The 19,150-nt window shown below is 45.3% G+C and overlaps 1 protein-coding gene across 3 annotated transcripts in view; it reads left to right on the forward strand.

Annotated features, from left to right (window-relative positions):
* DOCK5 (dedicator of cytokinesis 5) overlaps positions 1-19,150 on the forward strand; it is a 141,397-nt gene that overhangs the window by 89,986 nt on the left and 32,261 nt on the right. For all 3 annotated transcript variants that reach the window (XR_013390903.1, XM_077919663.1, XM_028708237.2), the window contains exons 28-30: positions 369-467; positions 16,263-16,357; positions 17,942-18,020. Coding sequence is in view for 2 of the 3 variants with exons in the window: in XM_077919663.1 (XP_077775789.1) it covers positions 369-467; positions 16,263-16,357; positions 17,942-18,020 (273 nt within the window). In the remaining variant the exon portion in view is untranslated. The remainder of the gene's footprint in view (positions 1-368; positions 468-16,262; positions 16,358-17,941; positions 18,021-19,150) is intronic.

Consider the following 19,150-nt stretch of genomic DNA (forward strand, 5'->3'; position numbering starts at 1 on the left):
GCCAGGCCCCATACAGACGTTTGAGCTTCAACTCTCATCTAGCACAGTGCTGGCCAAAGTTGATGGAGAATTCTCGTCCAAACATCTATAGGGCCCCAGGGTGGTGAAGGCCGATGTTGACCAAGCGTTTGGGGTGGTGAGTGGTTTGCATTTTCTCCCCCCACCCCATCTTTCCCCCCAGTCAGCTTTGAGAACTGACTTGTATCGCTTCACTTCTTAAAAAGAGCCCTGCTGGATCAAATGAAAGCTCCATCTTACCCAGCAACTTGACGCTTTTGTGAAGCCCACAAACAGAACCTCATACCCTTTTCAGTCACTTCATCTGCTCACATGTGCTCATTTGACAAAGGGTTTGTTTTTGTTTGCAGGGTAGCTTTGTCGCCTGCATGACGGCCATCCTGAGACAAATGGACGACTCCCATTATACCCACTACATCAGCACGTTCAAAACCAGACAAGATCTTATTGTAAGTCTGACTGCATTTTGATGTGGGAGGAGGATGTTACGAAGCTCATGCGTAGTGGGTCTCTATTCTTTGTCTTTTGAAAGCTGGGTCCTTTTCCTTTGTGCTGTGCCCTGAGTTGTGATCAGAGGTGCATATTTTCTAAGAGATACACGGTGTGGTGGTTGGTTGAGTTTAACTGCTTAAGAATCCCAGGTTTCTTTAAACAAATAGAAAAAGATTAAAGTCAGGTTTCTAATCCGTTAAAGTTATGTAAATAGGCTTTGAAAGTATGTGAGTCACACCTGTTGAAATTGCAGGAACCAGGAGGCATAGCTGAATAAGATTTCCAAAGGCCAAGAACGGGGCGGGCAATAGCAGAAGATACCAGACTCAGCCCTGATTGGAAAGACCTTAGACAGATGCTGCCAGTCAGAGCAGACAGTGCTGAGCTAGATGGATAAATAGCCTGTATAAGGAAGGCAGCTTCTTGTGTTCCTAGCTCCTCTCGCACAACTAGCAGAAACAAAATAAACTCTGCAAAATGCAATACGCAAATATGACTGATTTCATTCTCTGGTTTAATACTGGTCTTCCTTTCCTGCCTCCTGATCCTTTGGGGTATCTTTCATTCAGTCTTTGGCTGGCTCAGGGCCTGAGCACTGTGGCATGGAAAAACCAGTAAGGAGAGCAGTTTGGAGACTGGCATATGTTTATGTTCACTGGGTGGGGGCAGAAACTGGGAGTGGCGTTCTGTCTCTTCCACCGTGGAGCTCTGCCAAGAGCTCGAAGGGCTCTGACTTTATTTGGTCTGATGGGAAGCTGGCAAATTTTGAGCCATCAGGGTTGGCTTCCAGAAAATGAAGTTGTGTGTTTATTACTGTAAGGCCATGTGATCCGTTTGCAACCAAATCCCCAGGCCATTCAGATCTTAAAAGCTGTGTCTGTTGAGGTTTTCATTTCAGAATTTCCGCATTCAGCTCGAGTTACTCAAAAGCTCCTTTAGCGTAGAAGGTCTTAGAAAACCGTGTGGGAAGCTCACTTGGGAAAACTCAAAGGCTGCCGAGGAGTGTTTTATTGCAACCATTTACAAATATATCTGATGAGTTTGGCTCCCAACATTTGCCCTTCAAGTCAACTGCAATGTTTGGGTTCACTTTCCCATCAGGCACTATTAAAAGTTGCCTTATATCGCTCTTCCCCAACTTGGTGCCCTCCAGCTGTTTTGCACTACCACTCCCATCAGACACAGCCAGCATGACTGTATATACCATATATAAGTATTTTGGCCAAGAAACCAGTTTTAAAAATTCGTTGGAGCCCTTTTTATTTGTTTAGCATTGAATTTATACCCCACCTTTCTTCCAAGGAGCTCAAAGTGGTATATGCTGTTCTCCACCTCCCTGTTTTACCATCCCAACAACCCCATGCAGTCGGTTAGGCTGAGAGACTGAGCCAAGGTCGCCCAGTGAGATCATGGCTAAGTAGGGACTGGAATCCTGGTCCTCGTTGAAGAACTACTATACCACACTGTAAGCCAGTTTCATACTAAATCTCACACAGCCTTAACAATTGAAATCTTTTTAGTAGCCCCAGGACTTGCAATCAAGTCAAGCTGTAAGGTGTAAAAAGAAAAGTAAAAGGTAAAGGTAAAGGGACCCCTGACCATTAGGTCCAGTCGTGGCCGACTCTGGGTTTGCGGTGCTCATCTTGCTTTATTGGCCAAGGGAGCCAGCGTACAGCTTCCGGTTCATGTCGCCAGCATGACTAAGCCGCTTCTGGCGAACCAGAGCAGCACACGGAAACGCCATTTATGTTCCTGCCGGAGTGGTACCTATTTATCTACTTGCACTTTGACGTGCTTTCGAACTGCTAGGTTGGCAGGAGCAGGGACTGAGCAATGGGAGCTCACCCCATCGGGGGGATTTGAACCGCCGACCTTCTGATCAGCAAGTCCTAAGCTCTGTGGTTTAACCCACAGCGCGACCCATGTCCCAAAAAAGAAAAGTAACTTGATGCAAATTACTTCTCACAGTGGCAGTAACATACAGTTGCCACAATCAAGATACAGGTCATGTTACCAACAAAATCCAATTACAAATCTCAATTTTATAAAAGGTATGAGTCACACATGTCCATAGCTCAGTTGGATAGAGCCTGGTGGTGACAAAGCCAAGGTTGCAGGTATGATCCCCATAAGGGACAGCTGCATATTCCTGCATTGCAGGGGTTGGACTAGATGATCCTCAGGGTCCCAAGATGGCGATGAGGTAAGACGCATTTGCCGGAGCTCATCTTGAATCCTCCTTAAATTTGTGTTGTGGCTCCCAGCCTTTCAAGTTCTTGCTGAAGATTGTACCAGGGTGTTGGAGTCCATGCTAGGAGTTCACATTGCTGATAACTGTGAAGCCTGCATCGTAAATCAGCTTTAATGAGCAGATAATTGTATTCTCCGGCAGCCTCGGAAGCAGCCTTCGACTCACTGGTCTCCCGCCAGCTCACATTCAGCTGTATTGCTATTTCTATTACTTTTCATTACCTTTTAACCACTGCTATTTTTAACGATCCATTTTAAACGACTCATTTTAAACGACTCATAACGATGGGTCAAGGCAAACGCCTAAGAGACTGTGACGAGGCTTTGCCCTCCCCAAGAGCCAAACAAACAAAAACCGACCCCCCCGTGTCTGGCAAATGGAGTGACCCCACAGAACACTGCTATAGGGTGAAAACCCAGAACCGTTTCTACCCTCTAATGTCCCCAGATACAACGTCAACACCAGAGGAATTATTTTCACCTCAGATTAAAACTACAAATGGAGGAGGAAGGAGTGTCCCACTGAAGGTGGTACAGGTCACCGGAACCGAGGACTGCGCAAGACAAGAACAACATGAACATCTCCATCTTGTGGTCAGAACCCTAAATTGCATATTCAAGAAGATTGATGTGCTATCCTCCCAGCTATGTAACCTCGAACAGAAAATTGATAACCTCTGGTTAAAGCCTAAGCCATCTGTAGATACGGGGGAATTGAAGTTCCGGAGAACCTTACCCTCAACCAAAAAAGGAAGTGTGATTCCTAAATATAGACCAAATCCTGCACTGAAACATCAAGCATTATCCCTGCAACCTAAGAAAATCTGCCTAAACATTGGGGCAGGGTCAGCAAAGTGGCTCACTCTGGATGGGGTCAAAAAGCATCTAAGCAATCTCCTAAACATAGAAACCACACAATGTGATCTCATTGCAGTATTACCTTTGAACCAGCACTTCAGGCCACAGAAAGTGATGCTTGCGTTTTACTCTCCAAGGATCCCTTCAGCTATCATCAGGCAGAAATCACTCTTGGCTAGGTACGATATCACCCCAACAAGAGTTTTTATGGATAGTAAGATCCACCCCCTTCTACTCGCCGGTCACGGCAAGGAGCGGACTCTGTCGGAGAGGTCGGGAGTACCCCGGGACATCGAGCCTCCTCTCCCGGAGGACATCCATCCGCACCGAAACCGGATTTACTCTACGCCCCCACGAGCTCTAAAGAAACTCACTGGTGCAAGTAATCTTCTGACCCCGCCGGAGGAAAGAGAGCTTTTAGCCACCTTTGGCGACCTCCCACCGAGGGAACAACAAGAAATAATTGATAGACTAGAAGTACTTAATCATCAGCTCATACATGTCCAGAAGAACGGAAAAGTCCTGCTCACTTCTCTGGATAATCCTGCCAGCTCTTCGGAGCCGTGTTTTAAAGAAGCAGGAAGTCTTCCTTACCTTAGTCCAGTTCCTAAACCCATGCCTCCCCCACTTGAGGGCAAAGCCCACAGATGCTTGGCAGACCCTGGTTTTGTCTCACAAGTAGGCCCCTCATCTCTACTCCTGATGAACTTTGACTCGCCCTCCAAGAGTTCCCCGCTGAAGAGTGTAGCCCAGAGTTCCGTCCACCAAAACAATTCCTTACCAACTAATCCATCAATGCCGGAACTGGAGTCCTCATATTCCCCTGAGCGGCATAGACCCGACATACAAACGGTACCAGTACCCCAAGCATCACCAATATCTTCGCTAGCATCAGGCCAGGGGAGTGTTCCACCTACATCAAAAAATGGCCCGGATTTGATTGAAGACCCGACCGGACATATAAATCAAATGGTCTCATCGGCGATCTTTAGACCTCGCGGTGGGGCAGTCTCAGCAAATCCTGTGGAGTTTCCCACTGAAGTGTCCGCCCTTGGGTCAGCCAGCAGGAGACCCGTCCTGTTACACCAGTCAGAACACCTCACTACCAACTTCAAGACAAGGTACCCTCAGCAGGTGCCAGCCGTGCAAAGTAAAATAACTGACTTTTTTGTGGGGTCTGCCCTGCCCCCTAAGGACACACATCTCTCCCTGAAATGACAGCGAATTGGACACAACAGGAACTCCCCCCTATCAGTCCTCAGCTGGAACATTGCGGGCTGGAGGGGGAAAAAACTTGATCCAGAATTCTTGGAGTATATTAACCTGTTTCATATCATCTTGTTCCAAGAATCGTGGGAAGTAGAGAAAATTGTCCTAAATGGCTTTGAGCTTCTAGAACTCCCTGCCTGCCCCTCCCTGAAAGGAGGCCGCCCTAAAGGGGGCCTAATAATAGGCATCTCCCTCAACCTTCATTCTAAACTTACCCTAGTGCAGGCCTTGCCTCCTTACGCCCTTACCGGGCTCATTGCGGGGGAAAAGATCTCACTTCTAGTTACAAATGTCTACTTGCCACCTGGGGGTTCTTCCCCCGAACTGGGCTCTAAATGGGGCTCGCTAGAAGAGCATCTGCTCTCATGCTACGTTAAGTTTCCTAATACCCCGGCCATAATAGGTGGCGATTTCAACGCCCGCACAGCAGCAAACTGGGACTCGCTGACCAAAGCCAAATGGTGGGTTACTCCAAACCTTGATAATTATGATCTGGAACATATCATGAGGAGAACTTCTAAAGACCACAGAGCAAATGAGGCTGGAGTACTCCTCTATCAAATGGCCATCCGTTTAAATCTGGTCCCTTTAAATGGCACATGCCTCCCTGACATTCCTGGGGATTTTACCCACCTGAGCGTTAAATCAAACAGCGTCCTCGATTACCTGTTGGTCTCCAGGGATCTACTTAAGTGCATTTCCACCTTTAAGATTGAGAATATACAATCTAGTGATCATCTTCCCCTTGTAGCCAAGCTCTCCCTGAACTGGCAGTCGGAGGCTCATAGACATGCGACCCAGATGGTAACCAACGAATCTCTCCAAGTAAGAGGAATCAAATGGTCGGAGACCCAGGCTCAAAGGTACCAGGAATTCTTTCAAAAAGTAATCCTCGGGCCCCATCCCAACATAGGCTCTGCCTCAGACGAGCATAGCATAGTGCTGAAATGCTTCCACCATCATACGACTGATCTTACGTCCTTCTTCAGGCTACCACCCAAAACATTAAATCGAAATGAATATACTTACGGTGCCCCCTGGTATAATTCTCAGTGTAAACAAGCAAGACAGCGCCTCCGTGCTATATATAATGTATATAAGACCTCTGATGCAGTTACTCTGCCAGCTAGTTATGCACAAGCCAAGCTAGTTTACAAACGCACGCAGAAAATTGCCAAACGTGAGTGGCAACACAATCGATGGCAGGCTTTGATTACTGCTTCAAAATCACACAGATCCAGGGAATTCTGGTCTTTGATCAACAGAAGGGTGAGGAAATACCCAAGGGCAGTCATCCCTGCACCGACATGGGAACTGTTCCTGAAGAAATGCTTCTCACAGGCAGATGCTCCCTCCGACCACCTGACGCATCTGTTTACCCACCTACCTATTTGGCCCTCCACTGATCCTGACGAAATAGCCAAGCTAATAGCTCAGCTGAAACCGGGTAAAGCCCCAGGGCCCGATCTGATCCCTGCTGAAGCCATTAAACTACACCCAAAATGGTGGGCTGGCATCTCGGCCAAAACCTTCGATGCAATCAACGCTTCTGGCCTCATCCCCAAAATATGGAAGGAGGCCATTATAGTACCAATTCATAAAAAAGGTTCTCCAATGGAGCCGGAAAACTACCGTAACATCAGCCTCCTTTCGATCATAGGGAAAATTTATGCCAGCTTTTTGCTGACTAAACTATTGCGATGGGTAGATGAGACTAACCAGATTGGCCACGAACAAGCAGGGTTCAGAATTAAACGCTCTACAACCGATCATGCGATAGTTCTTTACCATCTGGCACGAAAGTACTCCTCTCCCCCCCGGGGCTACCTCTGTGCTGCCTTCTTAGACCTAAAGGCAGCCTTTGACAGCGTTCCTAGAAATATTCTATGGGAGAAACTTGCGAAACAGGGCATTGATAGAAGACTCCTATGGCTTATAAGTCAGCTCCACGAAGGTAACCTTGCTAGAGTGAGACTTACTCCTGCGGGCGACCTCACTAATTCGATACCAATAAACAAGGGAGTGCGCCAAGGATGTATATTGGCTCCCTGTCTATTCAACCTATTCATCAGCGACATGCGAGCATCCCTAGTTAACTCATCTCCAAGTACACACGCGCCTAGACTTGCGGACTACCGCTGCCCTCTCCTTTTATATGCGGACGACGCGGTAATTCTATCTTATACACGTGTTGGACTAACCAGAGCTTTGAAGATCTTTGCCACGTATTGTCAACTCAACCAATTAACCATCAACCATGCTAAATCCAAGATCCTGATTTTCTCCAGAAGCCGGAGATTATACGAATGGAAGCTTGGCGGAGCAAAAATTGAGCAAGTCCTAAAATTTCAATACCTAGGAGTTATTTTTCAACACAATTTGGGGTGGAAAGCCCAAATTCAACACCTACTTAACAAGGCCAAAACTCTGTCATATGCGCTCCTCCGATTCTTTTTTTCGGATGGAGCTTTGCATGTTCCCTCGGCCCTAAAGGTGTTCAAGGCAAAAGTGGTTGCCGTGCTGGCCTATGCTGCCCCGCTTTGGGCCGTGATGACAGACCTTGCTCCTCTTGAGACACTGCAAAATCAATTCCTGCGTCGGCTCCTAATGCTCCCCCTGTGCGTAAGTAACGCAGCCATGCGACTAGAACTGAAGATCGCATCCTTAGAAACTTGCCTGTGGAAGCAAGTCTTCAATTATTGGTTATCATTGTGGCATAGATTACCAAACCACTACCTTGTCCAATGCTTATGGCGAGATGAATTCTCTAGCCTTTGGACTAGTAGAATTCATGCCAAACTCCTGAGTTACGGAATCTCTCCTTCAGATTCCCTAAAACTAGACCAAATTACTGCTCAAAGACTGATCCGCCAAAGACTGGATGACATCGATCTACAGCGAAACTATATGCTGGGGGGAGGTGTTTGTTCGCCCCAGAACATTGGTATCACTTTAACTTACTGCGTTCCATCATACCTCTCCTCCCTTTCGACTGTTGCCCATAGACTGGCCTTCACCAAAGCGAGGTTCAACGTTTTTCCCTCCAACGTCCTGAGACATAGATTCTCAAAGGGCCAAGCTCCCGCCACGTGCGAATGCGATAAGGAGACGCCGGAGTCGCTCCAGCACATCATGTTCACTTGCCCCCTGTTCAATGTGCCACGGGCAAATTTGTTGGGATCAATCATACAGAAACTAGAGGGTACCCCACCAAAATTCCACCTTGCCCAAATCTTGCAGGATAAGGATACTCATACGACCCTGAAAGTGGCAAGGTTCCTGGTCGCTGTCCTTACCCAAAAGCGACGCCAAGGAGCACTACAAGCTAACTAAGGCGTAGTATGCCATTCTATTTTATAGTATTTTAGTGTTATTGTGGTGTTTTAGCGGCTGTTTTTTTTTTTTTTTCTTTTTCTCCCACGTACACAAGCTGTTATTTATGTGTTGTTTTTACTTGTATGGGCCTATGGCCGTAATAAATATTATTATTATTATTATAGTCAAGCTGTAAGGTGTAAAAAGAAAAGTAAAAGGTAAAGGTAAAGGGACCCCTGACCATTAGGTCCAGTCGTGGCCGACTCTGGGTTTGCGGTGCTCATCTTGCTTTATTGGCCAAGGGAGCCAGCGTACAGCTTCCGGTTCATGTCGCCAGCATGACTAAGCCGCTTCTGGCGAACCAGAGCAGCACACGGAAACGCCATTTATGTTCCTGCCGGAGTGGTACCTATTTATCTACTTGCACTTTGACGTGCTTTCGAACTGCTAGGTTGGCAGGAGCAGGGACTGAGCAATGGGAGCTCACCCCATCGGGGGGATTTGAACCGCCGACCTTCTGATCAGCAAGTCCTAAGCTCTGTGGTTTAACCCACAGCGCGACCCATGTCCCAAAAAAGAAAAGTAACTTGATGCAAATTACTTCTCACAGTGGCAGTAACATACAGTTGCCACAATCAAGATACAGGTCATGTTACCAACAAAATCCAATTACAAATCTCAATTTTATAAAAGGTATGAGTCACACATGTCCATAGCTCAGTTGGATAGAGCCTGGTGGTGACAAAGCCAAGGTTGCAGGTATGATCCCCATAAGGGACAGCTGCATATTCCTGCATTGCAGGGGTTGGACTAGATGATCCTCAGGGTCCCTTCCAACGCAATGATTCTATGATTCTAATTCCAGGTCACCCACCCATTATTCCCACACAGGTTAGGATTTTATTTTTTAAGAAAAATGGAGTAATAAGGGAAGGGTGGGGAATCAACCAAGGACAAATGCAGAGTCACTTTTGGAATTACTGTTTTTATAGCCCTGCTTCCAGACCTGGCCAGAGTGTGCAGATTAATTTGCAACCAAAGCAGGTCTCCCTGTTGCTCAGACTAGCAAGCAAATCTTTCCCAGAAGCCTTCATTCACTGGTCAAGTATGTCATCTGACCTGTGCTGACCATTGATAGAAGGAGGTTTCCTTGGCTGATGTTGCTTTTCTCCCTGTAGTTCCTTATTTAGCCAGAGCAGGGTACTGGTGTGAAGCCTAAATCCCCTTCTGCCATTTCTTGCATCTTCAGCTGAAGACCCCCTGCAAGGCTTCAGTCTTGACTGACAACCAAAATTTGTACCTAGGTTGTCACACTTGCCACACCTCTCTCTGTTTCCATTAGTCACTTTTCTTCTTGGAATGTTCTTAGTTGCTTAAAATGTTTATATGCCTCTTTCTTTTAGCAATAGCTCAGATTACATTTGTTCTGTTGGGGCGAGGGTAGTTCCTTAATGGATATTTATAACAATTGCATATTGGTCAAGAGGAGCTGTTAACATTTGGCAGTTGTTCCTTTGATTCCAGCACCCTAGATCTGCTGAGAAATGTTGCCATCTGCAGGAAGCAGGAATTCCTGAATGCTTGAGCTGTGTGGTGTTTGTGCACATGTGCTGATCAGGTGAACAGACAAAAATCAACAGCGTAACATCCAGATCCTACCCATGGGTTGTATCTGATTCCAGTCCTACTCAGAGTAGACTCATTGAAATCTGGTTCAGTTAGGCCATTAATTTCAATGAGTCTACTCTGAGTAGAAATCAGTTGGCTACAACCCCATGTTTCCTGGGCAGGAAAACCTCACTCACTCCAGTGGGACTTATTCCCTCGCCAGTGTGCATAGGATTGTGACTACAGATTAAGAAATTCTCTCCAAGCAAGTTTTGCAGAGCTACCTTTTTCAAGCAGCTGTCTTTTATCAGTGAGGGGTTAGCATGATCAGAGAGGCCAATGTCTAGCTCATCCTTTTGCACTTAAGCAAGGTGATAAATCTTTAGTTCCTTGGGTCAATTTTCTTTTGAAGAAAGGCTGAAGGATCATTGATTGATGTCACCATTTTGGAAGCATCAATACATGGCATGTCTTGAACCTGGGAATGGTTCATTAAATCAGCCATGTGGCCTGTACTTTCTCCAGTCATGACTTAAATAGCTGTGATGATTCTAGAGCAGATTTCTGGAACCTGGTGCCCTCCAGATGATTTGGACTCCAACTCCCATCATCCCTGCTAGCTGGGGCTGGTGGCAGTTGGAGTCCAACTGGAGAGGATCAGGTTGGGGAAAGTTGAACTCAAGCCACTAAATGTTGGTCATTTCGAAAGAAACGTTTTGAGTCCAAAACATCTGGCAGGCACCAGGTCCAGTCTACTTCGTTCACAATCCATTTTTAGCAATAATAAAAACAATAATAATAGCTTATGAAGGAATAGGTGTGTGTGTACTGGGGGCACTTCGGGATTACTGTTAGTTAAGACTCGGATTGCTTTGGTGGTATGGAGTGCTTTCCATCCACTTTGACTAATGGCTCAGCTGTGACCCTATATGGACAGGAATAGCCTAATTTCTGTTGTCTGCATTCTGGCAGCCTCCAGATTAGATTACTGCAATGTGTTTTATGCGGGGCTGCATTTGAAGACAGCACTAGTAACCATTTAGTTTCTGAGCCAAATTCAAAGCTGGCTTTGACCTATAAAACATTATGCAACTCAGGAACCAAGTACCCCAAGGATTGGCTCTCCTCACATTAACCAAGATCCTTCATTAATCAGCTGAAGCCCTAATCTGTGTGCTGCCTCCAAGGGAGGCCCAGAGGGTAACAACACAAGAACAGGTCTTCTCAGTGGTGGCTCCCTCTTTGTGAATTCTCTCCCCAGGCAAGCATGAGTGTCACCATCACCAGGCCTCTTGACCTTCCTTTTCTGCTTATCTTTTAGTGGGGCTGAACTGGATCTATTCTTTCTATATGTTATTGAGCATTTTGTGTAGATTCTAATCTTGTTTTTACACTTGCTTTTAACGTTTGATTTTGTTAGTTGCTTTGAGCTCAGCTTTCTGAAAAAAGCTGTTTTGCTGGCAATGTGACAGGGAAAGAAATTCACTCTATCAGGAAGACAAGATGCACTTTGCTGACTCTCCAAATCAAGCTTGGACACAGTAAAATAATAGTAACCAAGTCAATATACACACAGGTTTTTTTAAAAAAAATCTCTGGGAAAATTTCATTCCTATATAAAATTAACAACCATTCACTTGTAGGCCTTCTAGTCCAGACATGGGTCCCCTACGTCTTCGGGTTAACATTATTAGTCTGAACAAAAAAAATTCCTTCCAGTAGCACCTTAAAGACCAACACTACTGGAAGGAATTTCTTTGTTTTGACTATGGCAGACCAACACGGCTACCTATCTGTAACTGGAATTATTAGTCTGTTAATTCTTATCTCTGTGTTGCCCTGTGTCAGCTGGAATTCTGTACATCAAGCATTGATTTGATAAGGCTTAGCAATACTTCCCTTAGCAAGCAGCCATTAATCCTTCTGAAACAATTTCCTTTTCCAGTTCTGTCGCAGTGCTTTGATCCCAGCCATATACCTTTTTAATGAATGACCACCTTATGAGGATCCCTGTGTCTTGTCTTGGGATCTACGCTCTTGCTTATTTATTGTTTATTTACAGTATTTATAGCTTGCTCTTTACTGAATATTTTCAATACTAGAGTGGGGAACAAAGTAATAAGCAGAGAAAAACAGTATGCAAAATCATGTAAACAGGTCCAAAGAACAACAATGTCATGATCCAATCATAAGGTAAATCAGCATGACTACAGTAACAAAAAAATAAACAAATGTAAGATATTCAAACAGAATTAAATAGAATAAACCACTCGTGGTCTTAGAAACAGTTCCCAGCCACTGTCTCCCCCTGTCTCTCTCAAACACTGACAGCAGCCTTATTGTTGGGCTGCTCTTTAAAAATGAGCCAACCAATGCGTTGGATCTAGTCATGTTTTTAACATACTGTGTTGACTGGCCTTTGGTTGATCTGCATGTTGACAGCAGACACTGTGTGCTCAGTCCAGCCACACACAGGTACCCTGTATACAAAGGCACTTTTCTCCATCAGAGTTGCTGCATTCTCTCATAGGCAGCTTTCCAGGGGCTGAATGCAGTTGTGAGTGCAGCCGGGGGGTGGGGGGTGTGTGGAAAAAACTGCTGGTGTGACCCTTTGAACAGTAGGCTACATTGCAGTGCTGCAAAAGTGCAAGGTTTCTGCACTGAATACTCCCCATCCGCCATCCAGGCAAGCAGAAAGCATTGTCACAGTTCAAGGACTTTTCCCAGCCAGGCAAAAGGACTGGAGGAGGGTGCAGTTCAGAACCTGTGAATGGTGTAGCTTGGGGAGGAGGGATGATCATAGAGTTGTAGAGTTGGAAGGGACCCTGAGGGTCATCTAGCCCAACCCTCTGCAATGCAGGAATCTCAGGTAATGCATCCGTGACAGAGGGCCATCCAACCTCTGCTTAAAAACATCCAGTGAGGGAGTCTGTTCCACTGTCAGACAGCTCTTGCTGTCAAAGAGTTCTTCCTGATGTTTAGTCGGAATCACCTTTCCTGTACTTGAATCCATTGTTTTGGTTCTTACCCTCCAGAGCAGGAGAAAGCAAGTTTGCTCCATCTTTCATGTGACAGCCCTTTAGATTTCTGAAGATGGCTCTCATGTCTTGATTCCTGAAGGTCAGGTAGAAACTGCATCCCCCCCCCCCAATGCATGCACACACACACACACACACACACACACACACACACACACCCCTATGCTATAGGGCCTAGTAGAACCTTTCTCTTCCCGCCCCCACATGCTCACTCCATATACATATGCCAGGCTGTTTGAGAGAATTGGGGGTGAGGGGCTTGTGGGGGCCTCTTGCCTTCCCATGCAGTCCTTCTCTCCAGTCAAGGAATATAAGCTCTCAGATTGTGCTGGCTAGATGCACACATCTAAGGGAGGCACACACAGGCCTGACATTCCTCTAATGGCCTGGCATGGTGCCTGCCCAGGTGCCTGTGCCCACATACCCAAGGGGAGAGGAGTCAGGGCTGGGGAATTGGCTGAGGTTCTCCTGTTATGGACCAATGCACAGCCCCACTTCTGCTGCGTTTTAAAACCAAGCAAATTTTCCCCCAATGCGCCACAGTTTCCCAGTGGCAGTGCAGATGTTTGACTCTGACCTGACTGAAGAGTTTTGACCCACAGATGTGCAGTGCCACAGATAAGGCAGCAATTTCCTCTTTCCTCCTTGGTTCTCGGACCAAGGAATATTGGGAAATTGCTTGGCAGGAGGCGGGCACCTTCCTGGTCCCATGTTTGGTGTTGATGGTGCCCAGGGAGCATGCTGGAACACAGCTGTGTGACCTTTGCAAATGTGTGGCGCTTGGCAGTGTTGGGAGACAACCCTCCCTTTTTTACAGGCATCCTGCTTGGTGTGCCCTTGCTCTGGGGATCTTAAGGAGCGCAATGGAGACTTTTTGTGATCTTCCTGTGTTGGCACAGAGTAGGCAAAGGCAGCCAGCTCTCTTTTGACTTATTTCAAAATTGACAGTTTACTACAGGGAGTGTCCCTACTACTGTTGGAGTCTCTGGGTAGTATCCAGTGTTAGTCATACTCAGAATAGGCCCCTTGCAATTAATGGACATGACTAACTTAGGTTCATTCATTTCAGTGAGGCTACTCTAAGCAGAACTTATTTTGAAGACAGTCACCTTTCCTAAGGGCATGAAATCCAGTTTAGTTTGCAGTGCAAAATCTTTGACTTTTAAAAAATCTTCTTTTGTGGCAAATTGCTGAGGGTATAGGGTCCCATTCCCTTTACCCTCACAACACTCTTGTGTAGTTTTGGCTGAGAGGGACTGGCTGTTCTGAGGTTCTTTTTTTTTTTAAATAATATTTATTAGGCATTTCCAATTATAACAATATCAAAAACAAAACATCCCAATTTAGAGTCTTATTTTCCATATCATCTTTCCAGGACTTCCCCTCCCCTCCCCCTCTTGCATTCCAATTCTTACAAATAAGTTCAGCAATTTCTTATCCCAGATTTTAAACTTAGTGTCATTATCCCAATTTAAAAATATTAGCCCACCTCCTAAAATCGACTTAGTCCCTTCCACGCGTTCTCCCCTTTAATATACATAATAGATTAAAATATAATAAAATAAAATGTAGTTTTACACCCTTTGGATTCCAAATTTCCCTCCCCCTTTCCCCGGTTGCGTCCCCAATATTTCTCGAATCTGATGTCTTCCTGTAGCTCCCACATTTTTTTTTTTTAAACCATAGTCCTTTACCAGTCATTTTTAATTTTGTATATCCAATCTTGGAAGGAGTCTATCTCAAAAGGGCCCATTTTTCCCATCCAGACTTTTTTATACTTGGGAGTGAAAACTCCAGTTTTACTTCTTTATACTTTTTCTGGATGTTCCAAATGTTCCCGCTTCCAGCTTTATCCAGTTGTCGATTGTTCTTGTTGTTCTTGTTGATCTGTCTCCTCTTTTTCCCCTCCTTTTCTTTTCCAATTTTCCTGCACAGATGTTCCAATTCAAAAAGTCTCTAAATTCCTCTGCAAAGGCTCTGTTATTCAGGAACCAAACATGATGCCAAATCCCTTCCATTCTTCGGTAGATAAGTCCATTGTCTGCTTTACATGTGTAAGCCTCTGTAGCCAAAATAGTGTTCCATTTCTGCAGTTTCCCAGGAGATAAAGAGTTCTGTTCAAATTCAGTGCTGACAACTTGTAATATCCCTCAGCTCCTCTAGGTGAATTGCAATAACTCAGTTCCCTTCCAGATCACAACCAGCAATCATAGTAACTTAGTATTCCTTGTTTTAAACATTCTAAATCCAAATTATAACAAATGTAACCGGTAAAGTCCTTGCAACAAAGTTCTTTTTTGTTCTTCTGCTTTGACAGCTCTTTGACAGCTGTCAAAACCTCTCCTTGTCTTTTCCGGGCGCTCTAGCTAAAACGCTCCCAGGTTCCGTGGGGGGGTTGCTTTTTAATTCACTTCCACTATTCTCCTCCAGCTCAGTCTTATAATTTTCCATCGCGAAATTTAATAACTTTTTCAAAATAGGGTTGCACTCGATCTTAGATGTTAAGTCCTTTGCTTTAACTCCTCTACAACAGGGGGGGGGGGCTGACTTCCTTTTTACGCCCTCCCCGCTCGTTCCAAATTTTTTATAAATTTTGTCCTTTTTAATCCAAGTTCCAATTACTCACGGGTTATACTTTAAGTCCGAATTTCCAATGGAAGAAGTCAGTGCTCTCCGTCGAATGGCATGCGGCTTCGCTCGGCAGGGGAAGCGGAGTACTCAAAGCACCACACCCCCCCTGTCACCCGTTCCGTAGCCTTTAAAAAGGCTCCTTCGCGGGTCGAGGGGGGGCTTAAAAGGTGCCAGCCGAGTCACCATGTCCATGGGTTTCAGCGCCCATGGTTTTTGAGGGTCCCCGCGTCGCCGGCGCGGGAGGACCCAACCCCTGCCGAGCAGGCTCCCTCCGGAGCTCGGAGGGAGTCCGCCATTCGGCGATGGCGCCAACCCGGAAGTCCGGCTGTTCTGAGGTTCTTGAGGTTGAGAAATAAAATGGACTATCCTGTATAAGAGCATGGGCAGCTGACCAGAATACTGAACAGAAGCACTCCATGCTGCAACATTTTGCTGTAGGCCCCACTACCTAAGTACACATAAATGTATCCACAAAGCCCACACACTCCTTGGGGGACCTTGAAGTACACAAGCTCTTTTTCCTGCACATTGACCAGCCCATCATAACAACAAGCATGTCACTACTATTAAAAAGTAATTTTGTTATTTTCGACCGAAAGACAGGTCTGTGGAATAAAACCTAGAGATTTACAGGACATCTTTCCCTAGATTTGCTATCACGATGTCTTTTCCTGGATTTGGACTCCTCTCCGTTCTTTTGAGATGTACAGGAATTTGTCCGCTGGTATAGATGCTGGGCTTATATAACTCTATTCTTTTTTTATTGTTTTCTTTGCTTTATAGGATTTCTTGATGGAAACCTTCATCATGTTTAAGGATCTGATTGGCAAGAATGTCTATGCAAATGACTGGATGGTCATGACCATGACACAGAGCAGGTAAAAAGTCTGTTCCCATACTTGATTTAGACGTCGTCCCCCCCCCCCCCCCAAGATGGGAAAATGGGGCTTTAATTCATTCGTTTAGCGCAGCGCATAAAGCTGTGACTTTTTTCACATTCATAGAAGCCATGTTAGAAATGCTTAAAGATTTAACCTGAACTTAAGAATACTCTCATATATCTCACAGAGGTTTGAGTAAGGCAGGGATGGAGGGGCACAGGAGAGCTGTGAGTATATGTGGGGCTTGAAGGAGCTGTGAGCCAGTGGGGTGGGGGTGAGGTGAGGTGAAAAGCAGCATGATTATCCCCACTGGAAGATGGTGTGACGGACAGCTGAGCCAGGCCAGAGTCTGGTGATGCAGTGGCTCGGAATTCCACCAGAGGGCTGGAGCCTCTCTCTGATTGGCTACCAAGAGGGGGGTGGAGCCAGCGCTTTGGGAGAGAGAATAAAAGGAGCCGTTTGTGAGAGAGGATTTAGATGGGGAGGTGGATTAAGAGAGAGAAGGAGAGTCAGGGATAGTCAGTTCTGGTCTGTGTGCGACAGCCACTCTGTGGAAAATATCTCCAGCTAGAGAAAGGGGCCTCATAGCTTAGATAGGAAGACATTGTGTGGTGTCTTGGGAGAGTATTCAGAGAGGAGTGAACTGGGGGGCTGAGTTGGAGAAGGAGAAGCTGTGAGGACACCGTCTCCTTGGGTCTCATGTCATTCAGGAGGAGAGAGATCTTCTAGGAAGAGAAGAATCCAAATCCAGTCACAAGGGGGGGGGGGGAGATCCTGGGTCTGTTATACTTCTAGAGGAACCTCAGGAGTGGGAGTGAGAAGAGTTTGGGGAACAGACTGGAGGTTCCACCTTCTTTAAGAACCAACGTATTATGCTGTAACATCTACACAACAACTAAGTTAAAAACTGAAGTGAAATAACTGGAAATATGCAGAGTCTAGTCTAGTCTAGATCTAGTCTAGAAACCCGTAACATCTGACGTGTAATAACTTGAAATAAGCAACTGAAGTTTAAAAGAAGTTGTGCATTTACTACCTTATTTAGAAGCCTGTAATATCCACTAGATTTGGTATAATTATTAGTAAGTTAACTGTTCCCTGAAATAACTTTATCTCAGCATTTGTTTTTCCAGCTTTGTTCTACATAATAAATCTTTGTTACATGTTCATCTGCCTGAGTGTCCCAGGTATCAAAGTTTTACCTCACACAAAAACTACACGTTGACCCATGGTGATTATGGAGTGTGTAGAGAGGGTTGCCGCACTTGGTGGTGGAGGTGGAATTGCCGCAGGGGGATTAGACATTCAGCTGGAGGGTGGGGGGTAGGTGGGGTTGGTGAGCAGTGTGAGCAGGTTGTGCATGCTACACTGCTATTTTATAAGAGTATATGAATCCTTTAATAAATAAATAAAAATGACTGGTTGACACCATTACTTGGGAAAATGTGTGAGGCAAATCACATCAAATATCTTGCAAGTGCCATGTGGGCCACCACCTATTATTTTTTTTACCAGGATGGGCGAGAGATTTGAGCCTCTCTTTTTGACATTTTCTCATCTGTACGGACTTTACTTTTCCAGGATTTTCCTCCGAGCTATAAACCAATACACGTCTGTGCTCAACCGTTTCTTTCTCGATCAGGCAAGCTTTGAACTACAGGTAAGGATGAAATGCAGTCCTGCTTTGATCATGAATGCTAAAAGTCTGAACCTGCAAACACCTCTTGTAAAAGATGTTGGCGATGGCCATTTGAAATTGGATTCTCAATCAAAAAAAGGTGCCAAGGTTGAAAGGTTGGATGATATTTAGCTGTTTGGCTCAGAAAGAAACACCTGCCTGAAGGTAGGGATGGAGGAAAACTTTGATTTGTCCAGATCTTTAAATGGGACTGACCTAATTCACACCTACCAGACCAATACATGACTTTGAACAGCTGGTACCCTAATCATAGGGTTGTGGGTTCAACCCCACATTGGGCAAAATATTCCTGCATTGCAGGGAGTTAGACTAACCTTGGGTCTCCCATCATCCCTAGCTAGCAAGTGGTCAGGGATGATGGGAATTGTAGTCCGAAAACAGCTGAATACCCAAGGTTGGGAAACACTGGACTGGATGACCCTTGTGGTCCCTTTCAACTCTACAATTCTAGTTCTGATTTCATACCTCTAACTTTTGTGATACAGTTTTCAGCTCAAAAACATAGCAAAATGTGTATTTTTATATTGTATTTATTTAGACAGTTTCTATGCATATACATCTGTGTGTGTGTGTGTGTGTGTGTGTGTGTGTGTGTGTGTTTAAAGCAGGATATAACCTATTTTAAAACTTCATAAATTTAAAGATCTAATATAAAAAAATACCAGGAAAAGTCCGCATAATGGAAAACCATGATTATTTTATTTATTATTACCACATTTATACCCCTTCTTTCCTCCAAGGGGCTCCACCCCTCCTCATATTATTAGCAGAACAGTCCCGTGTGGTAGGTTAAGCTGAGAGACAGCGACTGGTCCAAGGCCACCTAGTGAGCTTTATGACCAAGTGGAGATTTCAACTCTTTTCTCACAGGTCCAGCAATCTAACCACTACACCACACTGACTCTTAACTCAATAACAGCTAAATGGAGTATCCTCTAAACATCAGGAAAAAATCAATATACACAAGGCCGGACCTTGGTAATATGGCCCCCTGTGCAAGGCCAAAATCTGATGCCCTCCAGCCCTCCCCTCTCCAAAACTAAGGGAAGCACCATGCTTGGGGAAGGAGGTGTGAGGCTCTGGCAGGGTGC

The sequence above is a fragment of the Podarcis muralis genome, chromosome 15 (assembly GCF_964188315.1).
Source record: "Podarcis muralis chromosome 15, rPodMur119.hap1.1, whole genome shotgun sequence".
Taxonomy (NCBI): Eukaryota; Metazoa; Chordata; class Lepidosauria; order Squamata; family Lacertidae; genus Podarcis; species Podarcis muralis.